This window comes from Salvelinus fontinalis, chromosome 9, assembly GCF_029448725.1.
Source record: "Salvelinus fontinalis isolate EN_2023a chromosome 9, ASM2944872v1, whole genome shotgun sequence".
Classification (NCBI taxonomy): domain Eukaryota; kingdom Metazoa; phylum Chordata; class Actinopteri; order Salmoniformes; family Salmonidae; genus Salvelinus; species Salvelinus fontinalis.
Genome location: NC_074673.1, coordinates 49,310,451 through 49,334,830, shown reverse-complemented (window position 1 = coordinate 49,334,830; position 24,380 = coordinate 49,310,451). Strand labels below are relative to the sequence as shown.

General features: G+C 44.6%; 1 protein-coding gene across 2 annotated transcripts in view; it reads left to right on the top strand.

The window, feature by feature from the left end:
* LOC129862756 (DENN domain-containing protein 5B-like) overlaps nt 1–21,688 on the top strand; it is a 52,827-nt gene extending 31,139 nt beyond the window's left edge. For both annotated transcript variants that reach the window (XM_055934703.1, XM_055934702.1), the window contains exons 10-21: nt 3,353–3,505; nt 3,607–3,691; nt 3,956–4,031; nt 4,117–4,245; nt 6,176–6,297; nt 7,212–7,357; nt 7,527–7,645; nt 8,004–8,200; nt 8,488–8,570; nt 14,968–15,094; nt 15,500–15,662; nt 18,011–21,688. In XM_055934703.1, coding sequence (XP_055790678.1) covers nt 3,353–3,505; nt 3,607–3,691; nt 3,956–4,031; nt 4,117–4,245; nt 6,176–6,297; nt 7,212–7,357; nt 7,527–7,645; nt 8,004–8,200; nt 8,488–8,570; nt 14,968–15,094; nt 15,500–15,662; nt 18,011–18,194 — 1,584 coding nt within the window. In that variant the 3' untranslated portion in view covers nt 18,195–21,688. The remainder of the gene's footprint in view (nt 1–3,352; nt 3,506–3,606; nt 3,692–3,955; nt 4,032–4,116; nt 4,246–6,175; nt 6,298–7,211; nt 7,358–7,526; nt 7,646–8,003; nt 8,201–8,487; nt 8,571–14,967; nt 15,095–15,499; nt 15,663–18,010) is intronic.
* Nucleotides 21,689–24,380: the final 2,692 nt, after the last annotated feature.

Genomic DNA, 24,380 nt, shown 5'->3' with positions numbered 1-24,380 from the left:
AAAATCCACCTCTCTAAAAACAAGTCTCTCACCGTTGCCGCCTGCTATAGACCACCCTCTGCCCCCAGCTGTGCTCTGGACACCATATGTGAACTGATTGCCCCCCATCTATCTTCAGAGCTCGTGCTGCTAGGCGACCTAAATTGGAACATGCTTAACACCCCAGCCATCCTACAATCTAAGCTTGAGGCCCTCAATCTCACACAAATTATCAATGAACCTACCAGGTACCACCCCAATTCCGTAAACACGGGTACCCTCATAGATATCATCCTAACCGACTTGCCCTCCAAATACACCTCTGCTGTTTTCAACCAAGATCTCAGCGATCACTGCCTCATTGCCTGCATCCGTAATGGGTCAGCGGTCAAACGACCTCCACTCATCACTGTCAAACGCTCCCTGAAACACTTCAGCGAGCAGGCCTTTCTAATCGACCTGGCCGAGGTATCCTGGAAGGATATTGATCTTATCCCGTCAGTAGAGGATGCCTAGATATTTTTTTTAAATGCCTTCCTCACCATCTTGAATAAGCATGCCCCATTCAAGAAATTTAGAACCAGGAACAGATATAGCCCTTGGTTCTCTCCTGACCTGACTGCCCTTAACCAACAGAAAAACATCCTATGGCGTTCTGCATTAGCATCGAACAGCCCCCGTGATATGCAACTTTTCAGGGAAGCTAGGAACCAATATACACAGGCAGTTAGAAAAGCCAAGGCTAGCTTTTTCAAGCAGAAATTTGCTTCCTGCAACACAAACTCAAAAAAGTTCTGTGACACTGTAAAGTCCATGGAGAATAAGAACACCTCCTCCCAGCTTCCAACTGCACTGAAGATAGGAAACACTGTCACCACCGACAAATCCACTATAATTGAGAATTTCAATAAGCATTTTTCTACGGCTGGTCATGCTTTCCACCTGGCTACCCCTACCCCGGTCAACAGCACTGCACCCCCCACAGCAACTCGCCCAAGCCTTCCCCATTTCTCTTTCTCCCAAATACAGTCAGCTGATGTTCTGAAAGAGCTGCAAAATCTGGACCCTTACAAATCAGTCGGGCTAGATAATTTGGACCCTTTCTTTCTAAAAGTATCTGCTGAAATTGTTGCCACCCCTATTACTAGCCTTTTCAACCTCTCTTTCGTGTCGTCTGAGATTCCCAAAGATTGGAAAGCAGCTGCGGTTATCCTCCTCTTCAAAGGGGGGGACACTCTTGACCCAAACAGCTACAGACCCATATCTATCCTACCCTGCCTTTCTAAGGTCTTCGAAAGCCAAGTTAACAAACAGATTACCGACCATTTCGAATCCCACCATACCTTCTACGCTATGCAATCTAGTTTCAAAGCTGGTCATGGGTGCACCTCAGCCACGCTCAAGGTCATAAACGATATCTTAACCGCCATCGATAGGAAACAATACTGTGCAGCCGTATTCATTGACCTGTCCAAGGCTTTTGACTCTGTCAATCACCACATCCTCATCGGCAGACTCGACAGCCTTGGTTTCTCTAATGATTGCCTCGCCTGGTTCACCAACTACTTCTCTGATCGAGTTCAGTGTTTCAAATCGGAGGGTCTGTTGTCCGGGCCTCTGGCGGTCTCTATGGGGTGCCACAGGGTTCAATTCTTGGACCGACTCTCTTCTCTGTATACATCAATGATGTCGCTCTTGCTGCTGGTGAGTCTCTGATCCACCTCTACGCAGACAACACTATTCTGTATACTTCTGGCCCTTCTTTTGACACTGTGTTAACAACCCTCCAGGCGAGCTTCAATGCCATACAACTCTCCTTCCGTGGCCTCCAATTGCTCTTAAATACAAGTAAAACTAAATGCATGCTCTTCAACCAATCGCTGCCTGCACCTGCCCGCCTGTCCAACATCACTATAGACGGCTTTGACTTAGAATATGTGGACAACTACAAATACCTAGGTGTCTGGTTAGACTGTAAACTCTCCTTCCAGACTCACATCAAACATCTCCAATCCAAAGTTAAATCTAGGATTGGCTTCCTATTCCGCAACAAAGCATCCTTCACTCATGCTGCCAAACATACCCTTGTAAAACTGACCATCCTACCAATCCTCGACTTTGGTGATGTCATTTACAAAATAGCCTCCAATACCCTACTCAATAAATTGGATGCAGTCTATCACAGTGCCATCCGTTTTGTCACCAAAGCCCCATACACTACCCACCACTGCGACCTGTACACTCTCGTTGGCTGGCCCTCGCTTCATACTCGTCGCCAAACCCACTGGCTCCAGGTCATCTACAAGACCCTGCTAGGTAAAGTCCCCCCTTATCTCAGCTCGCTGGTCACCATAGCAGCACCTACCTGTAGCACGCGCTCAAGCAGGTATATCTCTCTGGTCACCCCCAAAACCAATTCTTCCTTTGGCCGCCTCTCCTTCCAGTTCTCTGCTGCCAATGACTGGAACGAACTACAAAAATCTCTGAAACTGGAAACACTTATCTCCCTCACTAGCTTTAAGCACCAGCTGTCAGAGCAGCTCATAGATTACTGCACCTGTACATAGCCAATCTATAATTTAGCCCAAACAACTACCTCTTTATCTACTGTATTCATTTATTTATTTTTGCTCCTTTGCACCCCATTATTTCTATCTCTACTTTGCACTTTCTTCCACTGCAAACCAACCATTCCAGTGTTTTTTTTACTTGCTATATTGTATTTACTTCGCCACCATGGCCTTTTTATATTTTTATTTATTTTTATATATATTTTGTTTGTCTTCACCTCCCTTATCTCACCTCACTTGCTCACATTGTATATAGACTTATTTTTCACTGTATTATTGACTGTATGTTTGTTCTACTCCATGTGTAACCATGTGTTGTTGTATGTGTCGAACTGCTTTGCTTTATCTTGGCCAGGTCGCAATTGTAAATGAGAATGTGTTCTCAATTTGCCTACCTGGTTAAAATAAAGGTGAAATAAAAAAATAAAAAAATTGTTCTCCACTTTTGGAGAAATGCAGTGTGAGTGTGCAGTGCATCTGTAGCTGAAAAATGTCAGTTTTGTGACCTCTGATTCTTGAAATGATAACATAAATCAAGACTACATTCAATGAGGCCCAAGTCCTCCTAACTTGAGTTGCGGGTGCTTAATTCTGACCCTTGCATGAATCATGTATTGACATGCGTCCCAATTCTCCACACTTCTCCTAAAGTGTGCCCTAGCACAGCCCCCGTCATAGACTTAAAATCCTTAAATCAAGTCCACACTTCGGTAGAAGGGTGTAGAATTGGGACGCAGCCTAAGAGTAAGAAGTAAGGATTTAGGCCAGATTTAGTGTTTGTTGTGTGTCTCTGTGTGGTGCAGACCAGGCGTATGTTGATGGAGAGGATGGGGAAGGAGAGTGTGGAGCTGGGTCAGGGCGAGGCCAGCATCACGGGCCTGCAGGAGAACACACTGATCCACAGCCTCTGTGACCTGCTGGAGAGGACCTGGGGCCACGGGCTGCTGCTCAAACAGGTTAGTAACAAACATACACAAACACACGTTCATACAAACTGTAATCACACACTGCTGTTTTGCCGTGATTGAGTGTGTGATTGAGTGTTTGTACCGTCTAGGGAAGGTCGGCTCTGTGGTCCCACCTGCTCCACTGCCAGGCCAATGGGGAGAAGATGGAGCCACCATCACCTGCCGAGTCTCCAGGTCAGAGCAGATACATACTAGCCTGTTTGTGCTGCCAATGACAATGATCATTGGAATTTAATATACAGCACAAACAGATCTGGGACCAGGCTAGACACATACTAGGAATGTAGTACAGTAATCTATCTATCTAATCATGCCTCAATCATTCTATGTTCTGGTCTGCTAGCGTCACCTGTCATTAACAAGATAATAGTTTGTCTGTTAGGTGTACTCTGTCAAGTCTGATCACATCTGCCAATCACTCTCTCTTTCTGGTTACAGTGTCCAATGGGCTGGACAGCATGAGGCTAGAGGAGGGGCTTGCACCCCCGAAGGGCTCCTTTGTACAGGATATGAGGTAATAAAGTGCAACACAACCCAAAACACTGCTATCTTTGAAAACCATTGAATTTCTGATAGCGTTTTTAAAATGTTTGTTTTAGGTTTGTCCAGACTATGAGTGAGAGTCTCAGTGAGGTGGGTCAGGCACGGGCCTGGATCCATCTTTCCCTGGAGAAGAAAGTGCTCTCGCAACACCTCAAACTGCTGCTGGCCAACCAGAACCTAATCAGGTATACACACATATCACATATACCCTCTTCACACTACTGACCACCATCATTCCTGTTCCTACGACCTCCATGCTCCAATGACTACCGTCCTGAAGCACTCACTTCTGTAATCATGAAGTGCTTTGAGTGTTATGGCACACCATCAACTCCGCCATCCCAGCCCCCCTAGACCCACTCCAATTTGCATACCGCCCCAACAGATCCATAGACGATGCAATCGCAATTGCTCTCCACACTTCCCTCAACCACCTAGATAAGAGGAATACCTATGTGAGAATGATGTTCAGTGACTAAAGCTCAGCATTCAACACCATTGTCCCCTTCAAGCTCGTCACCAAGCTTAGGACTCTGGGCATTAACACCTCCCTCTGCAAATAGATCCTGGATTTCCTGACGGGCCGACCCCAGGTGCTGAGGGTCGGCAACATCACATCCGCCACCCTTAACACAGGGGCCCCACAGGAGTGTGTGCTTAGTCCCCTCCTGTACTTCCTGTTCTATCCACGACTGCGTGGCCATGCATGACTCCAGCACCATCAAGTTCGCTGACGACACGACGGTGGCAGGCCTGATCACCGGCGACGATGAGTCAGCATACAGGGAGGAGGTCAGGGACTTGGCAGTGTGGTGCCGGAGCAACAACCTGTCCCTCGACGTCAGCAAGACCAAGGAGCTGGTGGACTACACCAGCTCCTACAGGAAACAGGGGGGGGGGGGCACGCCCCCATCCATATCGACGGGGCGGCAGTGGAGCAGGTAGACACCTTCAAGTTACTCGGTGTCCAAACCACTGGTCCAAACACACACACGCACGGTCGTGAAGAAGGCGCGACAGTATCTCTTCCCCCTCAGGAGGTTGAAAAAGTTTGGCATGGGCCCTCAAATCCTGGAAAGGTTCTACAGCTGTACCACTGAGAGCATATTGACTGGCTGCATCATTGCTTGGTATGGTAATAGCACCCCCTTCGACCGCATGGCGCTACAGAGGGTTGTGCGGAAAGCCTAGTACATCACTGGGGCTGAGCTACCTGCCATCCAGGACCTGTATATTAAGCGGTCTGAAAAGAAGGCCCGGAAAATCGTTTAAGACTCCAGCCACCCAAGCCATAGACTGTTTTCTCTGCTGCCGCACGGCAAGAGGTGCCAGTGCATCAAGTCTGGCACCAACAGGCTCTTGAGCAGCTTCTATCCCCAAGCAATACCACTGATAAATAGCTAGCAAAATAGCTACACAGACTGTCTGCGTTAACCTTGTATCTTTATTGACCCTTTATTTGTGCACTGTCTCTATGCACACTCACAGGGCCCTATACACACTCACTCCAACACCCTATACACACAAACACTCACTCCATCAATTTCTCACTCACATACGCACATACATTTATACTGACATTTATACTGACTCTACACACCTGCACAGCCACTCACATAAAAGCTGCTGCTACTGTTTATCATATATCCTGATGTCTAGTCACCTTACCCCATATACTCTACCTCTATCACTCCAGTATTCCTGCACATTGTAAATATTGTATTGGAACTGACTTAACAATTGTTTTCCTGTATATAGTATGCTTACTTACTTACTTTATTGCGCATTTTTTATTCAATTGTTATTGATTAGTGCATTGTTGGGTTTTGAGTTTGCAAGAAAGGCATTTCACTGTACTTGTGCATGTGCCATTGAAAGTTGAAACTTGAGCTGAGCAGAGCCAAGCCGAGCCGTCCCGAGCTGGCTTGCTTGCACATCCACGATAGTTGCTAGGACCGTGCTGGAAAGGACCATGTGAAAATGAAAATATTTGAGCCAGCACATTTCGGGTCGTCACCATGAGGTGAAAAAGGCAATGACAGATGAATCTTCAGACGTATGCTTCGTTTTCTTCTCTCTGTGAGGTGTGTGTGTTCACTTGTCCCCTCCCTGCAGGCAGCTGTACAAGCCCCATGCGTTCCTACTGTGTGAGGAGGAGAGGGAGCAGTTCCTGTTCCACCTGCTGTCCCTCAACACTGTGGACTACCTCTGCTTCACACGCACATTCACCTCCATCAGTAAGTCTGATTCCACAGGGCTGTGTTCAATGAGAAGCGTTCCATTTAGTTTTCTGCTAAATGTGTTTATGTGTTGCGGGTCCTAATGAACACATCCCAGCTTCCAAGATACTGAAACCAGAAACGTTCCTGGAACATATCGGGGGGTGTTCTCATTGGGTTCCTTAATGTTTTCCTAATGTTATTAGAGCGTTACAGTTATTAGAATGATATTGCAGAAACATTATCTTCATATCATAAGTCAACATCTACCTGCAGTTCTGAGAACAGTTCTTAGACAGTTCCTGAAACGTTTTAAGAAGGAATGTTTTTAGAACACTGGATAGTGGAACGTTACCACAAGCGCACTAGGGAACCGAACATTGTTAGCTGGTTCAAACTAGAGCAGGGATCATCAACTAAATTCAGCCACGGGCCGTTTTTAAAATAAATAAAATTGTCTTGAGTAAATGATAAGGGGTCTGGAACATAATTATAAATAATGTGTAGACTGCAAATTGACCGCAAGAAGCCCAAACAGACATAATGTTTGACTAAAACCATAATCATTTCAGACCTTGTTTATATTTGTAGACGATCCCGTGGCTCAATTATGCGTGAGAATATTACTACAGATTTCTTAAAATAAAATCACTTGGAGATGATTTCCTGGGGTTTCGACAGTCTTATGTCCAACAATGATTATATATATTTTTTTTTATGTTCAATTTTGGGGGAGGGGGGGCAAATAAAACCACCCGCGGGACAAATTCTGTGAGGTTGGGGAACCCTGAACTAGAGGTACCTGTAAGGCCAAGCTCCGTAAACATCTAACATTGCATTGAAATGTGAAATGTGTTCACTGCCTCGCTCTAGATAAGAGCATCTGCAAAATGACCAAAATGTAAAAGTCCTTGTCTCTTGTGTCCCTTCAGGCATTCCATACCGTGTTGTCATAACACCCATGAAGAAGCTGAGCATTGCCATGACAATGTCCAACCCCTGGGTGTGTGTGTCTGGAGAGCTGGGTGACTCTGGGGTCAGGCAGATCCCCAAGAACACACAGGAGATCTTCTTCCAGGTGAGATGCTCCGTTCCTCTGGGCTGGGTGGCTGCTTCGGGAATTCTCCATCAAACACATGTGCAAACACATGCATGTACACACGCACACATCTACATGTACGCACATTCTCACAAATCACTGTCTCACACACACAGTTCTCACTTTGGTCTCTCTGTCTCTGTGTCAGTGCCAGAACCTGGGCAGGCTGAGCACCCTGCAGTTGGGGCAGGAGAACTCTGGCCTACTGGCTAAGTGTCTGGTGGACTGTGTGATTGTGTACAACGAGATCACTGGACACACCTACAGGTAACACACACATACTGTATGGACACTGTTTTGGTTGTGTGTCAAACCTGCATTGAGCTCCACATCTTTTTGACTAAGTTAGTCGGAAAAGTGTCGCTCTAATTTCTGCACTCACCTAGGTCATGTTCATCAGGGCGCGCAACGGAAAACGTTTGAAAACGTTCTGCAACAGGAAAATGAGTGTTTATTATTAGACAAGTTTAGATCGTCCTTCCCTTTTTGTTTGGTGCGCAATGAATGTGACTCTCCTTCAAAATTCTGAATTGCCCAATCCCAAATGACTTCTCGCTTGCCGTATTTCACATCTAACCTCTGACCCCATTATCTATATCTATCTACACCCACGCTCTCCTTCCAGGTTCCCGTGTGGCCGCTGGCTGGGGAAGGGTGTTGGTGACGGCAGCCTGGAGAGGGTGCTGATTGGTCAGCTGGTGTCTCCCAGAGGAGAGGAGGAGTCTGGGAGGTGGACGGGGACACCCCCGGAGCAGGGTTCGCCCCTTCAGAGTGGACACATGGGGGGTCTGGGGTCACTGGGGCGCAGCAACAGTAACAACAGTATGTATGGGGGACAAACACACACACAGTTTGCACCTGTAATTGTTAAAACGACAGTCAAAAACAGATATTTCACTTTTTATATAAACAGTCAACCATAATATTTTCTTTTTATTGTCATGAGTAAAATGTGCAAAACATTTTTTTTAAGTCACTCATTGCTATACCTTACTTTTAATGATCTCCTTATCGTCTTTCATGCCATTGTCCATCTTCACGTCTCTTCCTCCTCTCAATCCCTCCATCTCTTCTCCATTATCCTCGCTCTCTCTCTCTCCTTCATTCAGGACTGTCTTCTGTCCAGGTGCAGGAGGAAATGAGGGAGGCCGTAAACAACCTCGTCAAGCACTTCCACAAAGCAGAGCAGGAGGTATGGGTGGGTGTGTGCAGGTGTGCAGGTGTGTGTGAGAGAGATTCCAAAAACAGAAAATGGAGAGAGCACAGCAGAGAGGTCTAATCTCTGATGAGAATAGTGTGTGTGTGCGCTGGTCTGCGCAGGCCGGTGTGTGTGCGCGCTGGTCTGCGCAGGCCGGTGTGTGTGTGCGCTGGTCTGCGTAGGCCGGTGTGTGTGTGTGCGCTGGTCTGCGTAGGCCGGTGTGTGTGTGTGCGCTGGTCTGCGTAGGCGGGTGTGTGTGTGCGCTGGTCTGCGCAGGCCGGTGTGTGTGTGTGCGCTGGTCTGCGCAGGCCGGTGTGTGTGCGCTAGGCTTGGGGAATTTAGAAGTACCTATAGTATGATTTTCAATACCGTACTCTGTGGTGGAAATTCTACCTTTTAACTAATAATGAGGAGAGGCAAAGTCAATAATCAATCAAGGTATTACTTTTATTAAAAACGTATTACAATAAGGAGGCTGGTCGCACCACCCACGCAGGTGAAATGGAGTGAGAGCCTGCACACAAAGAGTACAGAAGCCTTATATAGTCAAGTTATCTCATGCAAGCATCTGCAAAACACGTGACCCTATCTATGTGTGTGGGGGCAGTGACGACTGATTGAAATGGTTGCCTCGGTCTGTCGCAACTGAGTGAGGACAATAGGTGCGAAAGTGGCAGGAAGTCACTCCAGACATACTTCCTCTAACAGCAGCTCAACGGTTCCCCCAAGTTGGGAAAGCAAGTGCCTTTGACTGTCGGCCCAAATGATGTATGTCCTACCCCTAAATACGCACAAAACATGAACCTTTCGCCCAGAAACAGGCTCCAAACAGAACAACAGCTCTATCACTGGTGTGTAGAATATAACACTTTACTCTGTCTCCAGTTAAGCTGAGAGGAACCAGTTAGTTTCTGTCATTCTTGACTGAGCGCCCAGACATCATGGGGTCCTTCTACACACACAACACAATTAGAACAGGCCTCTATTAATGCGCGCTCACACTTTTCTACCTTGTATGAGTTTGCTAAAGAAACAATCTCAAGCCCAATGCCTAGGCTTAAAGAAGGATATGTTCGTACACAAGCATTAAAAAATGCCCTCGCAACCCCCCCCCCCCCCCCCCCCCAAATAAACAGCTCTGTACCAGTCTGAAACCCCCTGGATGAGTGGAGGCTGGTGGGAAGAGCTATAGGAGAAAGGGCTCATTGTAATGTATGGAATGGAATCATCTTTTTGGCCTTCCTGTGACATCGGTTGCTATAGGTGTCCTGGAGGGCAGGTAGTTTGACTCCGGTGATGTGTTGTACAGAACGCACTACCCTCTGGAGAGCTTTGCGGTTGTGGGCGGAGCAGTTGCCGTACCAGGCGGTGATACAGCCCGACAGGACGCTCTCGATTGTGCAGCTGTAAAAGTTTGTGAGTGTTTTTGGTGACAAGCCAAATTTCTTCAGCCTCCTGTAAAGGTGATAGCGCCTTCTTCACCACGTTGTCTGTGTGGGTGGACCATTTCAGTTTGTCTGTGATGTGTACGCTGAGGAACTTAACTTTCCACCTTCTCCACTACTGCCCCGTCGATGTGGATGGGGGGATGCTCCCTCTGCTGTTTCCTGAAGTCAGATCATCTCCCTTGTTTTGTTGACGTTGAGTGAGAGGTTATTTTCCTGACACCACACTCCCAGGGCCCTCACCTCCTCCCTGTAGGCTGTCTCGTCGTTGTTGGTAATCAAGCCTACCACTGTAGTGTCGTCTGCAAACTTGCTGATTGAGTTGAAGGTGTGCATGGCCACACAGGCATAGGTGAACAGGGAGTACTGGAGGGGGCTGAGAATTCACCCCAGTGTTGAGGACCAGAGGGGTGGAGATGTTGTTTCCTACCCTCACCACCTGGGGGGCGGCACATCAGAAAGTCCAGTACCCAGTAGCATAGGGCAGGGTCGAGACCCAGGGTCTCAAGCTTAATGACGAGTTTGGAGGGTACTATGGTGTTAAATGCTGAGCTGTAGTCAATGAACAGCATTCTTACATAGGTATTCCTCTTGTCCAGATGGAATAGGGCAGTGCGCAGTGTGATGGCGATTGCGTCGTCTGTGGACCTATTGGGGTGGTAAGCAAATTGGAGTGGGTCTAGTGTATCAGGTAGGGTGGAGGTGATATGATCCTTGACTAGTCTCTCAAAGAACTTCCTGATGACAGAAGTGAGTGCTACGGGACGATAGTCATTTAGGTCAGTTACCTTAGCTATCTTGGGAACAGGAACAATGGTGTCTATCTTGAAGCATGCGGGCACAGCAGACTGGGATAAGGATTGATTGAATATGTTCGTTGACACACCAGCCAGTTGGTCTGCGCATGCTCTGAGGACGCGGCTAGGGATCCCGTCTGGGCCGGCAGCCTTGCGAGGGTTAACACGTTTAAATGTTTTAGAGAAGGTTTTAATAGTCACAGTGTGTACAACATCATTGATGCACTTGCTAATAAACTTGCTCACAGAGTCAGTGTATACGTCAATGTTGTTGTCTGAGGCTAACCGGAACATATCCCAGTCCACGTGATTGAAGCAGTCTTGAAGCGTGGAATCTGATTGGTCAGACCAGCGTTGGATAGACCTGAGCACGCGCGTTTCCTGTTTTAGTTTCTGTCTATCAGCTGGGAGCAACAAAATGGAGTCATGGTCAGATTTGCCGAAGGGAGGGTGGGGAGGGCTTTGTATGCATCGCAGACTTTAGAGTAGCAATGGCCCAGAATGCTACCAGCGCTGTCGCGCATTTGATATGCTGATAGGATTTAGGAAGCCTTGTTCTCAGATTAGCTTTGTTAAAATCCCCAGCTACAATAAATGCAGCCTCAGGATATTTGTTTTTTAGTTTACATAGAGACCAGTAAATTTTTACGCACTACAAAATGGTATATCATAACCTGCAGTTGAGGAACAATGGGAAAGTAGTTCTGCTTTGAAAGTTGATTGATTTGAAACTCCACTTTTGAGAAAATGGCCCTTGTATATTTTGGTACACCTACTGGAGAGCTCTCCTTTGTTGACACCTATTCAGCATTCACCTATTTACCTATTTGAGATACTAATAATATTATTACACAGATCATACATGTAACGCTAGCTAGCGAGCCAGCAAGCTAACGTTCCCTGGATAGCTAACAGTACGCTTTAACTTGCAATGAAAATGACTTTGACAAAATTAGAAACGTATAATAACTGAAAATGTAGCTAGACTCTTACCCGTATACATGGATGATCGCTTTACGGCAGACTGGAACCCCTGTTACTAAGTAGGGCATTATGTGTCGTGTCTGTTTTGTTTGTACAGCTTGTTTGGCCCGCGTTGTGTCAAATCACTCCGGTTCACACTGATCGTGTGCAGAGAGTAGTCCATCGTAACTTTTTCCCACTGATCTTTGTCAATAGCGCCTGCTAAATTCAGGGCATCAATGTTGTTGAGTGTAGTAGCAACACTTTCGTGGAGTGGTTGAAAAACTAGTTTTAATGACTCAAACCTAAGTGTATGTAAACTTCCGACTTCAACTGTATTTAGCTTAGATATAGTCTGATGCCCACACTGCTGTTCATCCGGATGAACGAGTCGTGACTTGACCTGGGCGAATGGTCAACAACATTGGTGAGTGCCATTTGTAGATCACAAATCACTTGCACATTGATGGAGTGGAAGTTTTTCCAGTTCACATACACAAACTTGTTCTCACTGTTGCCCATATTGCAACACGATGGCAGTCGATCGCCGCGATCACAATTTGGAAAACCTTCCATTGCTACAAATTGCAGTTTGTTTGCCTGTTCACTGGCTGTGTAGGGGAACCGTATGTACCTCGGACACAGACGAAGGATGCCATCCAACACTTGGCATTACGCGGCTGAGGGAGGGCTGTGATATGCCCGATCTGTCACACTATTCCCTCTTAAAGGTCCCTGTGGCTAGGAACCCAACAGTGGTCAAAACCTGTGCATGGACAGGTATTGCCTGATTGCGGCGTGTAGGTCATGTAAGCATTTACCCAAATTCAGCACATCGGTCCAACAGAATGGCTCTGGGAAACCTGTATTGTCTCATAAGCCAGTCATCATCGTGGGCCAAAAAAAATCTGCTCATCTCAAAAGATGCTCGCGGAGAATAACCATGCCAAGATTGCCAACGCAGCCCTGGTCTTTGGATGAGGCTAGTCTAGAACAGACATGGGTATATTTATATAAACAGAGACAATTTGGAGTAATTGCTTGCACCAGTGCAGTGAAATGTATCAATGTTAAATGTTAATGAGTGAGAATTGATTAGCCTATAAGGGATTGCCATAGGCCCAAGTGACAAATTATATTTAACCTATAATGTAAAAATAGCTCAAATAATAAGTGACAATAAGAATAATACAAAATAATGATGCATTTTATTTGTACAGCATTATTTTAACAACACAACGTGCAGGCTATATATAGGCTTAAGCCTAACAGGCTACTGTTTAGTGTGTATTTTTAGCTTCTTGGCTGTGCGTACGCATGGTCTAAAGTTTGCGGGGAGAAAAGCACATTCTCACGTCAAGTTCAGTTCTTATAAATTCCAACTTTTTTGTGAAAACTGGCATACCCATGTTTTGGGGTATATGTTGTACGTAAGCAACGTTTATAAATGAGCCCCCAGGGCTCCAGCTCTGCATTTTGTTTGCTAACTTGCTAGATAAGTGGCTCGTTTGCAAGCTCAAGCTTCTTGGTTACAACAGAGACAATCAACCTCCTCCTGGATCAAGATCCCTGCTGCCTAAATTGTTCTGTGTGTTTTTTACGTTTGGAAAGAAATCCCTTGTGTCCACTGCCGGTAATACCGTGTATGCCGGTATGGTACAGGAACTGTATGAACATCTGGATACCGCCCAACCCTAGTGTGTTTCTTCTACACGATTCATGACCTTCACTCTGCAAGGCAGAATCTCTCACAGTTAAAAGGCAGACTGCCTTTTTTTTCTCTCTAGTCGATGGCCTGCTCTGACCTCCCCTTTTAAAAGCCTGCTCTGGAGCCGTATCCCCAGTGTCTCAGGGTAGAGAATTGGTCATAAGTCTGAGAGTTGACGTTTTACTCCTACTCTTATGGCTAAAAATAAAAGCTATTCATGAAGCCCTTTTAGTCGTAAGAGTCCTACCTAGTCGACAGATATTTAGGAGAGCTCGAGCTGTCCTAACCAATTATGTTACCAGCAGGTGTCTTGATGATTCAGAGTCAGTGTGTCCTGCACCATAGACAGGCAATACTGTATGATTCAGTGCAATAGGCCCATCACATTATTTAAAAAAATTAAAATAAATAAAAAGTAGGCAAAGTGTTCGTGTCAGGTGAAAATTATAGGCCGTTAAATGTTTTACTATTGCGACATTTGGTTCACCTTGGTTTTCTGTAGCGTGCTACAGAGTTCACAGCTGGCTATGTCTCCTCGCGATTGGTTATTCCCCATGATTTGCAACAACGTCACCACAATCTTTCCTTTACGTACCTCCAACTGTCCTGATTACGAGTTCAACTTTTATGGGTTGATTTTACTCCTGGATCAGATTTTCTCTGAGCAGCGTTTTAATATCATCCTAAAACGTACTCTGAGCGAAGAGTTTTTTTGTTGTTGTCCTAAAACGGGGTTTAACAGGATTCCTAGGACCTTTTCTGAGACGCTTAGTGGATACGGGCCCTGACCTCCCCTTTAAACACCAAGCCCTGTAGAGACTGTTGGTGGATCACGGTAGTATTTCTACTATGGGGCCTGTGTCTCACCTTAATAACATTTTAATTGGATGCCACTTAACCCCTGCCACCAGGACAACGCCTCTATCAATCAGCTTGAATAAATTACCCTTTCCTTGGCACAGCAGAAGCTGAGGAGCCTTGCAGATTTACACAGCCCCTCAGTGAATTGTAAATGAAAGAAAATTGGAAAGAAAGTGCCTTAAAATCCATTCAATTATAATGTATAAAAACACACCGCTTTGGGTGATTGTGTCACAGCAAGTGCTTTGGATTTGGTTGTTTTAATTCTTGATATGCCGTTGGAACCTGAAGGGAAAGCTGAAGCGTGGTACTTTGAATGCCCTCTGGAACTGAAGCGTACTAAATACTATCGCCCTGTGTTGGGGTTTGTCACCTTGGCAACCATAATGCAACTCCTCCACACTCCAGCCCGGCAATTGTACAACACCATAGGCGAGACAATAGTGCCTCATTTGCAAGGACACTTTATGGGATGTGAAAATTAGCTACTCTCATACCATTGAACTCGTGCATCAGATGTCATCATTGTGGTGGACTCCTGGCTTACTAAACCTGCGTTCCAATTTCTGTGATGATATGCCCAAACATTTCTGAATGCAAGACCTCTCTCTCCTCAGAGGGGGAACCTGACTGCTCTGCTGTGTGGAGAGGAGGGGCTGGTGCGCTCCCTGGAACAGTTCCTCCTACATGGCTTCAAGTCCTCCCGCTTATTCCAAAGGAGTGTGTTCATATGGGACTTTGTGGGTAAGTGGGTGTGGGTGTGTGTGCACGTGGACGTGGACAGACTTTGTGGAGTGTAGTAATGTAAGTCCATATAACTTGTCTCAATCTAGTGGCTGATTAGTACAAGTTCACTTTTACATTATTCATTGTTAGTGCAGCACAGCATGATTCATCCAGTACAGTAAACAGCCTCATCTTTGCCTTCAAACAGTTATTTTTCTAGAACAGTACTTACACTTACTGAAATCATAGAACGACTTCTCAATTTGGCCGACTCCTTAGCTCAGATCCTTATTCCATAGTTATCCAAAGGTCATCCCTGCCATAGAAATAAAATTACTAGAATTGTAGTGTAGGAATAGTCATTATTTTTCTATGAACCCTGTCGTTCTAATGTGTTACCTGCTCCGCATCTCTCCCCCACAGAAAAGGTGGTGGTTTCCATGGAGACAGCGGATCAAATGGGTGACTTGCGGGGGTCAACGGAACTGTGTGACTCTCTGTGTCACTATACCAACGCCATCAACGCCTCGCCGCGGAACATCGGCAAGGAGGGCAAGTTCCAGCTGCTGGTCTGCCTGGGAGTCAGGTGAGAGGTCAAAGTTGAAAGTTCAAACGGCAATGGAGATGTTAGGGGCCAGGAGGATGTAACGTCACATCACAAAACATTCAGATATACTGTCAATATATTTTACATTGTTAGGTTCAAATTTTCAGAGTTCAAACTCTACGGACACTATGAAAGCTCAACCAAGTTTATTCTTCCCAGATGATCGATACAGCTGCATTAGACAAAAACCTTTTCACACAAGCACTGATATTTAACCCTTCCTCCTAGGCTGAGTGTCCACTTACACATCTGTACAAACATTGTCTTTACTGCTAGGCAGGACACTAAGTGATACGGGCCATAAACTTTTCTTTCTCCCTTAACGTGACCTGAGCTGATCTCACCCCCCCCCCTCATCACTAATCCATGATTCTCTCCCCTTATCAATGCCTGCCGCATGGGATCGCTTTCCCTGCACTCAGCACATTCCAAGCTTAATTGCACACACCACATACCTTCCTCCTACAGATAACTATAAACTTCTGGTGTAAACCTAAGCACTCAATATTGCAATAGGATACCTGATATCATGTAAACGTTATACATTACCCTCTCTCCCTCAGTGACATGAATAAGTATATTTCATATTCTCAGAACCCAACAAGTAGAACAGATATGACTGTCATGCAGAATAGGGAATCATTTCAGCTCTGATCATCATATTTCTATCTGCGTGTTCAGAACGCTGCATCCTTCAGAGTAAACCCCAGTTGAGACCCCACTTGTGCAGGTGTGACTTGGATAGATGCATTGAACAGGGCCTTCTAATGAAAATCGGAACGTCACCCCTGCCCTCTGGTGGTTGTGTTAATTGTGTCAGTCAGAGTTACACACTTTCCCTCCCCCTGAAGCCCCTGAGCACTCCTCAGACAGCAGGACCGGGCCCGTATCCACACAAAGTAGAAGATTGGTCGTAAGTGCTGAGAATAAACATTTTACTCTTATGAGTAAAATAAAAGCTATGCATGAAGCCTCTTTAATAAGAGTCACCCCTAGTCGATAGATATTTAGCACACCTCATGAGCTGTCCTAACCAGTTAAGAGTTACCAGCACGTGTCTTGATAATAGAGAAATGCAGCGAGTCAGTGGTTCCTGCAACATATGTAATTGCTTTGGAGTTGTTAAAAATAATGTTTGATAATTCTATATGGTAGGGCTTCATTGTAAATAAAAATTTGTTCTTAACTGACTTGCCTAGTGAAATAAAGGTTAAATGAATACGACATTTTTAAAATGTCATAATTTTAAATACATCAATAATCTAACCTTTGACAATGATTTCACATGCTATACCTAAATACTTATAACAAATAGGCTAATAAATCAACATTTTGATTATTTCATTGCCTACATTGTTATTTCAAGTTATCCCTTTGGAGCGCAATATCACATTGTATGAGTTGGCTCAGAGTTTGGCCGGGCAGTCTTAACATCATCCTATAACCTAGCTCTGAGCTTGGAGTTTTCTTTAGTCTTAAAACAGGTTTTATCAGGATTCCTAGGACCTTTTCTGAGAGGCTTTGTGGATACGGGCCCTGGTCTCCAAGGCCCAGGGGCGGCACTATACATTTTTCACTGGGGGCAGGTAAGGAGTAGCTTGGTCCATGCATACGAGTGCTTGCAATATATGGTACATGTGTGTATGTGCAAGGACTATTCTAGATGGGGCTTCAGCACAGTCTTGCCCCTTCCTGGAGCCACCAAGGCCTCACAGTCACCGACCTGACTCGTTTACATCACACGATGTTATTTCGGCGAGGAGTTTGGGCTGTAAGTGGTCTGAGGTGCTTTATTTTGACATAGTACTCTTCTGTAGATTGTATCTACATTTTCCTGAGACGGACCACCTAGCTAGTAACTGACCACTACTGGAAAAAGCATCAAATAAAACCCATATCGAATGAGCTCACTTAATTGATGTTGTTGAATTTGAAATAAAATGCCTAACTTGGATCTGAGGACCTAGTTAACAGCTCCAGGTACAAGTTGCCTCTATAGGCACCAATTTAGGATCAGCTTCCTCTCGCCAATTCCAATCCTTAACCGTTATAGCATAAATGCAAAACTTTGCTTAGATCAGTTGCCTTAGGGCAACTTCGTCCTAATCAGAGTAATCATGGGATGTATTTAGAAAGACGAAACATTCAGAACATTGCAGATAGAAATGTAATGAATAGAGCTGACTTGATCCCTCTGTTTCACATGGTAGGCAATCAGATTTGTTTTACACAATGCATTTCTGTCTGAACGTTAGGTAGCATTGCGCCCTCCTGAACAATCCTGTGGAGAAAGTTATGATTTGACCTTTGACCCTCTGTGTTGGCAGAGACCAGCTGCTGCCCCAGTGGCTCCCCTTGTTGGCCGAGTCCCACCTGACGGCACGTCTCTACGAGGAGTCGGCGTTGGTCCAGGACCGCGCGGCCGTCAACTCCCTCTCTCGCATCCTCCATACCCTCCACGAGTTCCCCATCACCCTGGAGACAGCCCTCATTAAGGGGGTTGATCTCTAACCCCACCGCCGCTGAGGACACTGGGATATGGAGTTTTACCCTTATTCACAGAATGCACAACGTACACAGGGTAGCAGGACCTCAACAGAGTCGAGTGACTGCGAGGGCTGGCACAATTACCGTATAACCGTGTAACTGACGGTTATGGACGAAGACTGTCATGAAAATAAAATCACCTTCATAACCATTGAAATTATGATCATGTTTTTTTGGGGGGTGGAATGAACAGCTGATGAGACGGCTGGGTATTTGTGCCGTTGTGTCGGTTTCTGCTGTAACATGGACTCGACAACGGTGAAACGTTGTTGCTCCTTGGTGAAACAAGCAGGATGTTGTAGCAAACTAGTATCTGGTTGCCTAGGCAACGCCCCCCTCCCTGCAGCAGCAGTCAGGAGAAAGACAATGTGCGTCTTTAAAGCGGCAATCTGCGGTTGAAACGATAAAAAAAGCGCCCCTGCTTTGGTATAGAGCTAAGGGATGGGGCTAGAGAAATGTAACCCCTCTCAAATTCATAAACAGAGCGATGGATGCAAAGACTGACCATCCATGATGTCAGAATTATAGTTTTAACCATGTTTTAGGGTAAAGTGTTTGTTTAGATTGACTTTGTTTACAATCATTGGAGTAAAACAAGCTTATATTTTAGGTTCTGATGAGGTATAACATTTGAACTAAATGAGGCATTTGTAAGTTATATTCTTTAAGAATCAATGGGTACATATCACTCAATCACAAGTCCCAAAATGAATGTAGCAACTGCAGATTGCCCCTTAAAAAAAAAGATATATAAATATAATTTGTTTTGCTCTGCATATGGTTATATAACGATGACCGCGGTCATTTGGCTGACTAATTACCGTCACCCAAAATGACATGACCGTCACAGCCCTAATGACTGCCTCTCACTGTGTCCCCTCCTTCCTTTCTGCACCGATCTGAGAAGACTTGGCAGTTGTAAGTAAGCAGTGTGGCACAAAGCTCGTCATTGGACCGTCACCTCTTGAATCCTAGTGTAGAGGAAGGAAAGGAGACAATGACAGGAAGTTACTTTAAGCCGAAGTCACACGAAGCAATCTGAACGAATTTTTTTTTAATGCTTGCAACAAAGCTGCGTCTGGGTTGCTCAGTGTGTCAACCCACAAAAATGGCCAGCAACTTAGTTGCATTGCAATCGCAAGTGCTAGAAATCGATCCTATTTCACCAACTGACTGGATGCAATGTCCAACCAGTGAGCTACAAGACTTGGCATATCGTTCTGTTCAGGACTCAGATGTCACTTGCAACCAGGGTTGGGTAGGTTTCTTTCAAAATGTAATCCGTTAGTTACTAGTTACCTGTCCAAAATGTACGGGTAAAATAACTTTTGGATTACCCAAACTCCGTAATGTAATCGGATTACTTTCTCGCTGATCAAAGTTACATGTTTTTTTTTCTTTTCGATTACATGTAATAAATTACTCCCCATGCAACCCTGCAACTTACGTCTACAACAGAAATTGCGTCCAAATTGCTTTGTGCGACACAGGCTTTAGACTATTGAGACACAGCCATCAGGGCTGGTCAGAACTAGACAGCTGAACTCTCATAAAAAGAGGAAGTTATTTGTGGGTGGTGTCTGGGAGGGGAAGGAACCCAGAAACAAGCCACTGCCAAACGGCAGCTTCTGCAGGCCTATATTGCCACAGCACAGCAGGCCTACTGCCTTGTCCACTAAAGAAGTCAATGTCATACATACTGTACATACACACAGAAGAAAACATGTTTTTTTCTTTCTTCTCCTCTTATGCTTATCTACACTGTGATCTGTCTCAAGGAGGAGTGAGGCGGAGTGATTCCCTTTTACCCAACCAGCTTTGATGTCTCAGCTCACACCGTGAAGAACAAGGGAGGAGTAAAGAGTTGTGGTGGTAGTGATGGTCATGAACTTTGACCTGCCCACCAGGCTACTTTGAATCCTATTGCTGTTATGCTTTCCCTGGTAATATAAACCTGACAAATGCATGCATGGGGTGTATTCACTAGGAATCCAACGGGCCGAAACGAGGAGGGACGAACTTGTCCAATAAGAAACACTAATTTTCGCTACCGTTTTCAATGGTATGCACTAATGAATACACCCCTGTTTTTCTCTTTCTGTGGTGTATTCTCTAGACACAGTTTTTTCTGCCCGCCAATCATGTGTATTCTTATGGTATGGGCATTGTGAATGGATTAATTTAGGATAGTTACTCTGCTCAAAAGCTGGTGTACATGTTTGTCCTCCAAATCTTGGTAACACTTTGTAATATCTTTCATGAAAAAAAACATCAAATGCTTTATAAACTATAAATGTTATAAAATATTATGCTTATAAAGGCTTACAAATAACACTTAAGTTTATAAATGGTTAATCATGGCCTCCCGAGTGGCACAGTGCTGTGACCGGGAGACCCATGGGGCAGCACACAATTGGCCCAGCATTGGCCAGGTTAGGGGAGGGTTTGGCCGGCAGGGATGTTCTTGTCCCATTGCACTCTAGCGACTCCTATGGCGGGCTGGGTGCAATGCACGCTGACACAGTCGCTTTCTGGCTGGCTTCCGAGCTAAGCAGGCATTGTATCAAGAAGCAGTGCTGTTCGGCTGGGTTATGTTTCGGAAGATGCACGGCTCTCCACCTTCGCCTCTCCCAAGTCTCTACGGGAGTTGCAGCGATGGGACAAGACTGTAACTACCAATTGGATATCACAACATTGGGGAGTCAAAGGGGTAAAAAAATATATACAAATGTTTATGAATGCCTATTCATGAAAGTTGATTTAAAGTGTTACCAAAAACTCATGTAATTTTCTCTTGAAATTGTCTTTGTGCAACAGTCGCCTAGTCCTGTACATCGGAGGTTTTATTTTACCTACTGAAGCCATAAGCGGCACGACTCTTAATGTTCCCTGACTTATTGATCTGTGTTGTTCGATTCACTGTTTGCCTCCAGGGTCATTCTGGTTTTGCTGACAAATATAAGTTAGTGAAATATTGAAAATGGTCTTGTGTTAAATGAACATTTTGTTCACACAGCTTCTTTTTTTTTTTACTGTGAATGTTTGTTTATTTTAACAACGCCTAGTAAGAAGTTGTCCTTCAGTCATCCAATGTTACAATATACAATGTTACTTACAATAGACCTGTGAAAACTATCTGTCAACAAGTAGAAAAGTGTTTTCTGCATTTTGTGATCGTAATATCATGTTGCTTATTTAATTGTTATTGCTAGGTCAAACACTGAGTACAGAAATAAGCTTCATATTATATTGATATTACATGTGCTTTTTTTGTTGACAAGGTCCCAAGATACTGTCTCGTGCGCTGTCCTGCAAGCACTATCCTTAGTCAAAGCCACAATGACCAAGTCTCTACTAACATTACCTGAAAATAGATATTAGGGTAAGCAATAATGTATTATTGTTACTTTGAATATTTATGAAACGTGTCGTTAAAGATTAAAGTCTAAGATAAATTATTTGCTTTATTTGTCAGGTGATATGATTCTCACGACTCATGTACTGTAAGCAATTAGCCCATTAAATGGAATTATCTGACTCCATAAGATAAATAGCCATATGCAAGGACACTATAGATGAGTTACAGTAATAGGCAATTAAGAAATGTCTGAGAATGGAATTATATTGTAAAATAAATGGATTAATATACAAGGCATAAAGCTTAAGTTACAAAGCATTAACAAGCATTACAAGGCATTATTCTAAGCATGGTCAGAGAGCGAGAGAGAGAGAGAGGCAGGCCACAGCAAGGCAGGAACATAAGGAAAAGAACAATGAATCTAAAAAAAACTTTTTTATAAGCATCTCAGTTGTTGACCAATAGTTTTACTGTAAAGTTAATCTCTAATTAGATATCAGACATACATGATGAAATCGCAAAATAACATTTGCTTCTCAGAGGTTTGACAATGGGGGTTGGGTTGAATTCCTGAAAAGACCAAACCTTTTGCATAGAGTATAGATACATGTAAGAGTCACTTCGGGGGGCTGCCCTACAACAGTACAGATGCAAACCGGTAAAAAGGTTGTGCAGGTGAGTTGGAAACCCAAAAGGGCTTATATGAAAACCACACCACAGAAATACAATATAAGTACAAGAAAGGCATGCTCGATCAGATAAGCAAAGCATACTAATTATTATTTGTACATGATATACTCAGTAAATACAAAAATATATGTTTGTGCTGGTGTGAGTTGGACTACATGGAGGGGGTTAAATCAAATCAAATTTGTCACATGCCTTGTAAACAGCACGTGTAGACTAACAGTGAAATGCTTACTTCAACAATGTAAAAACTTTTTAAAAAACTACAAAATAATAATAAGGAATAAATAAATACACAATGAGCAAGATAGCTTGGCTATATACAAGGGGTACCAGTTCCGAGTCGATGTCCAGGGGTACGAGGTACAGTTGAAGTCGGAAGTTTACATACACCATAGCCAAATACATTTAAACTCCGTTTTTCCACAATTCCTTACATTTAATCCTAGTAAAAATTCCCTGTCTTAGGTCAGTTAGGATCACCACTTTATTTTAAGAATGTGAAATGTCAGAATAATAGTGAATGATTTATTTCAGCTTTAATTTCTTTCATCACATTCCCAGTGGGTCAGAAGTTTACATACACTCAATTAGTATTTGGTAGCATTGCCTTTAAATTGTTTAACTTGGGTCAAACGTTTCAGAGGACATTTCTCCAAAAAGTATGATCTTTGTCCCCATGTGCTGTTGCAAACCGTAGTCTGGCTTTTTTATGGCGGTTTTGGAGCTGTGACTTCTTCCTTTCAGGTTATGTAGAAAAAGGACTAGTTTTACTGTGGATATAGATACTTTTGTACCTGTTTCCTCCAGCATGTTCACAAGGTCCTTTGCTGTTGTTCTGGGATTGATTTGCACTTTTCGCACCAAAGTACGTTCATCTCTAGGAGACAGAACTCGTCTCCTTCCTAAGCGGTATGATGGCTGCGTGGTCCCATGGTGTTTATACATGTGTATTATTGTTTGTACAGATTAAAGTGGTACCTTCAGGCGTTTGGAAATTGTTCCCAAGGATGAACCAGACTTGTGGAGGTCTACAATTATTTTTCTGAGGTCTTGGCTGATTGTTTTTGAGTTTCCCATGATGTCAAGCAAATAGGCACTGAGTTTGAAGGTAGACCTTGAAGTACATCCACATGTACACCTCCAATTGACTAAAATTATGTCAATTAGCCTATTAGAAGCTTCTAAAGCCATGACATTATTTTCTGGAATTTCTTGAAGAAAGAAAGAAAGAAAGTGAGAAAAAGAAAGAGAGAGAATTAGAGAGAGCATACTTAAATTCACACAGGACACCGGATAAGACAGGAGAAGTACTCCAGATATAACAGACTGACCCTAGCCCCCCGACACATAAACGACTGCAGCATAAATACTGGAGGCTGAGACAGGAGGGGTCGGGAGACACTGTGGCCCCATCCAACGATAGCCCCGGACAGGGCCAAACAGGCAGGATATAACCCTACCCACTTTGCCAAAGCACAGTCCCACACCATTAGAGGGATATCTTCAACCACCAACTTACCATCCTGAGACAAGGCCGAGTATAGCACACAAAGATCTCCGCAACGGCACAACCCAAGGGGGGTGCCAACCCAGACAGGAAGATCACGTCAGTGACTCAACCCACTCAAGTGACGCACCCCTCCTAGGGACGGCATGGAAGAGCACCAGTAAGCCAGTGACTCAGCCCCTGTAATAGGGTTAGAGGCAGAGAATCCCAGTGGAGAGTGGGGAACCAGCCAGGCAGAGACAGCAAGGGCGTTTTTTTTTTTTTTGTTTTTTTTTTGTTAAATAAATTTTTCTCCCATTTTCTCCCCAATTTTCGTGGTATCCAAACGCTAGTAATTACTACCTTGTCTCATCGCTACAACTCCCGTACGGGCTCGGGAGAGACGAAGGTCGAAAGCCATGCGTCCTCCGAAGCACAACCCAACCAGCCGTACTGCTTCTTAACACAGCGCGCCTCCAACCCGGAAGCCAGCTGCACCAATGTGTCGGAGGAAACACCGTGTACCTGGCCCCCTTGGCTGGCGCGCAGTGCGCCCGGCCCGCCACAGGAGTCGCTGGAGCGCGATGAGACAAGGATATCCCTACCGGCCAAACCC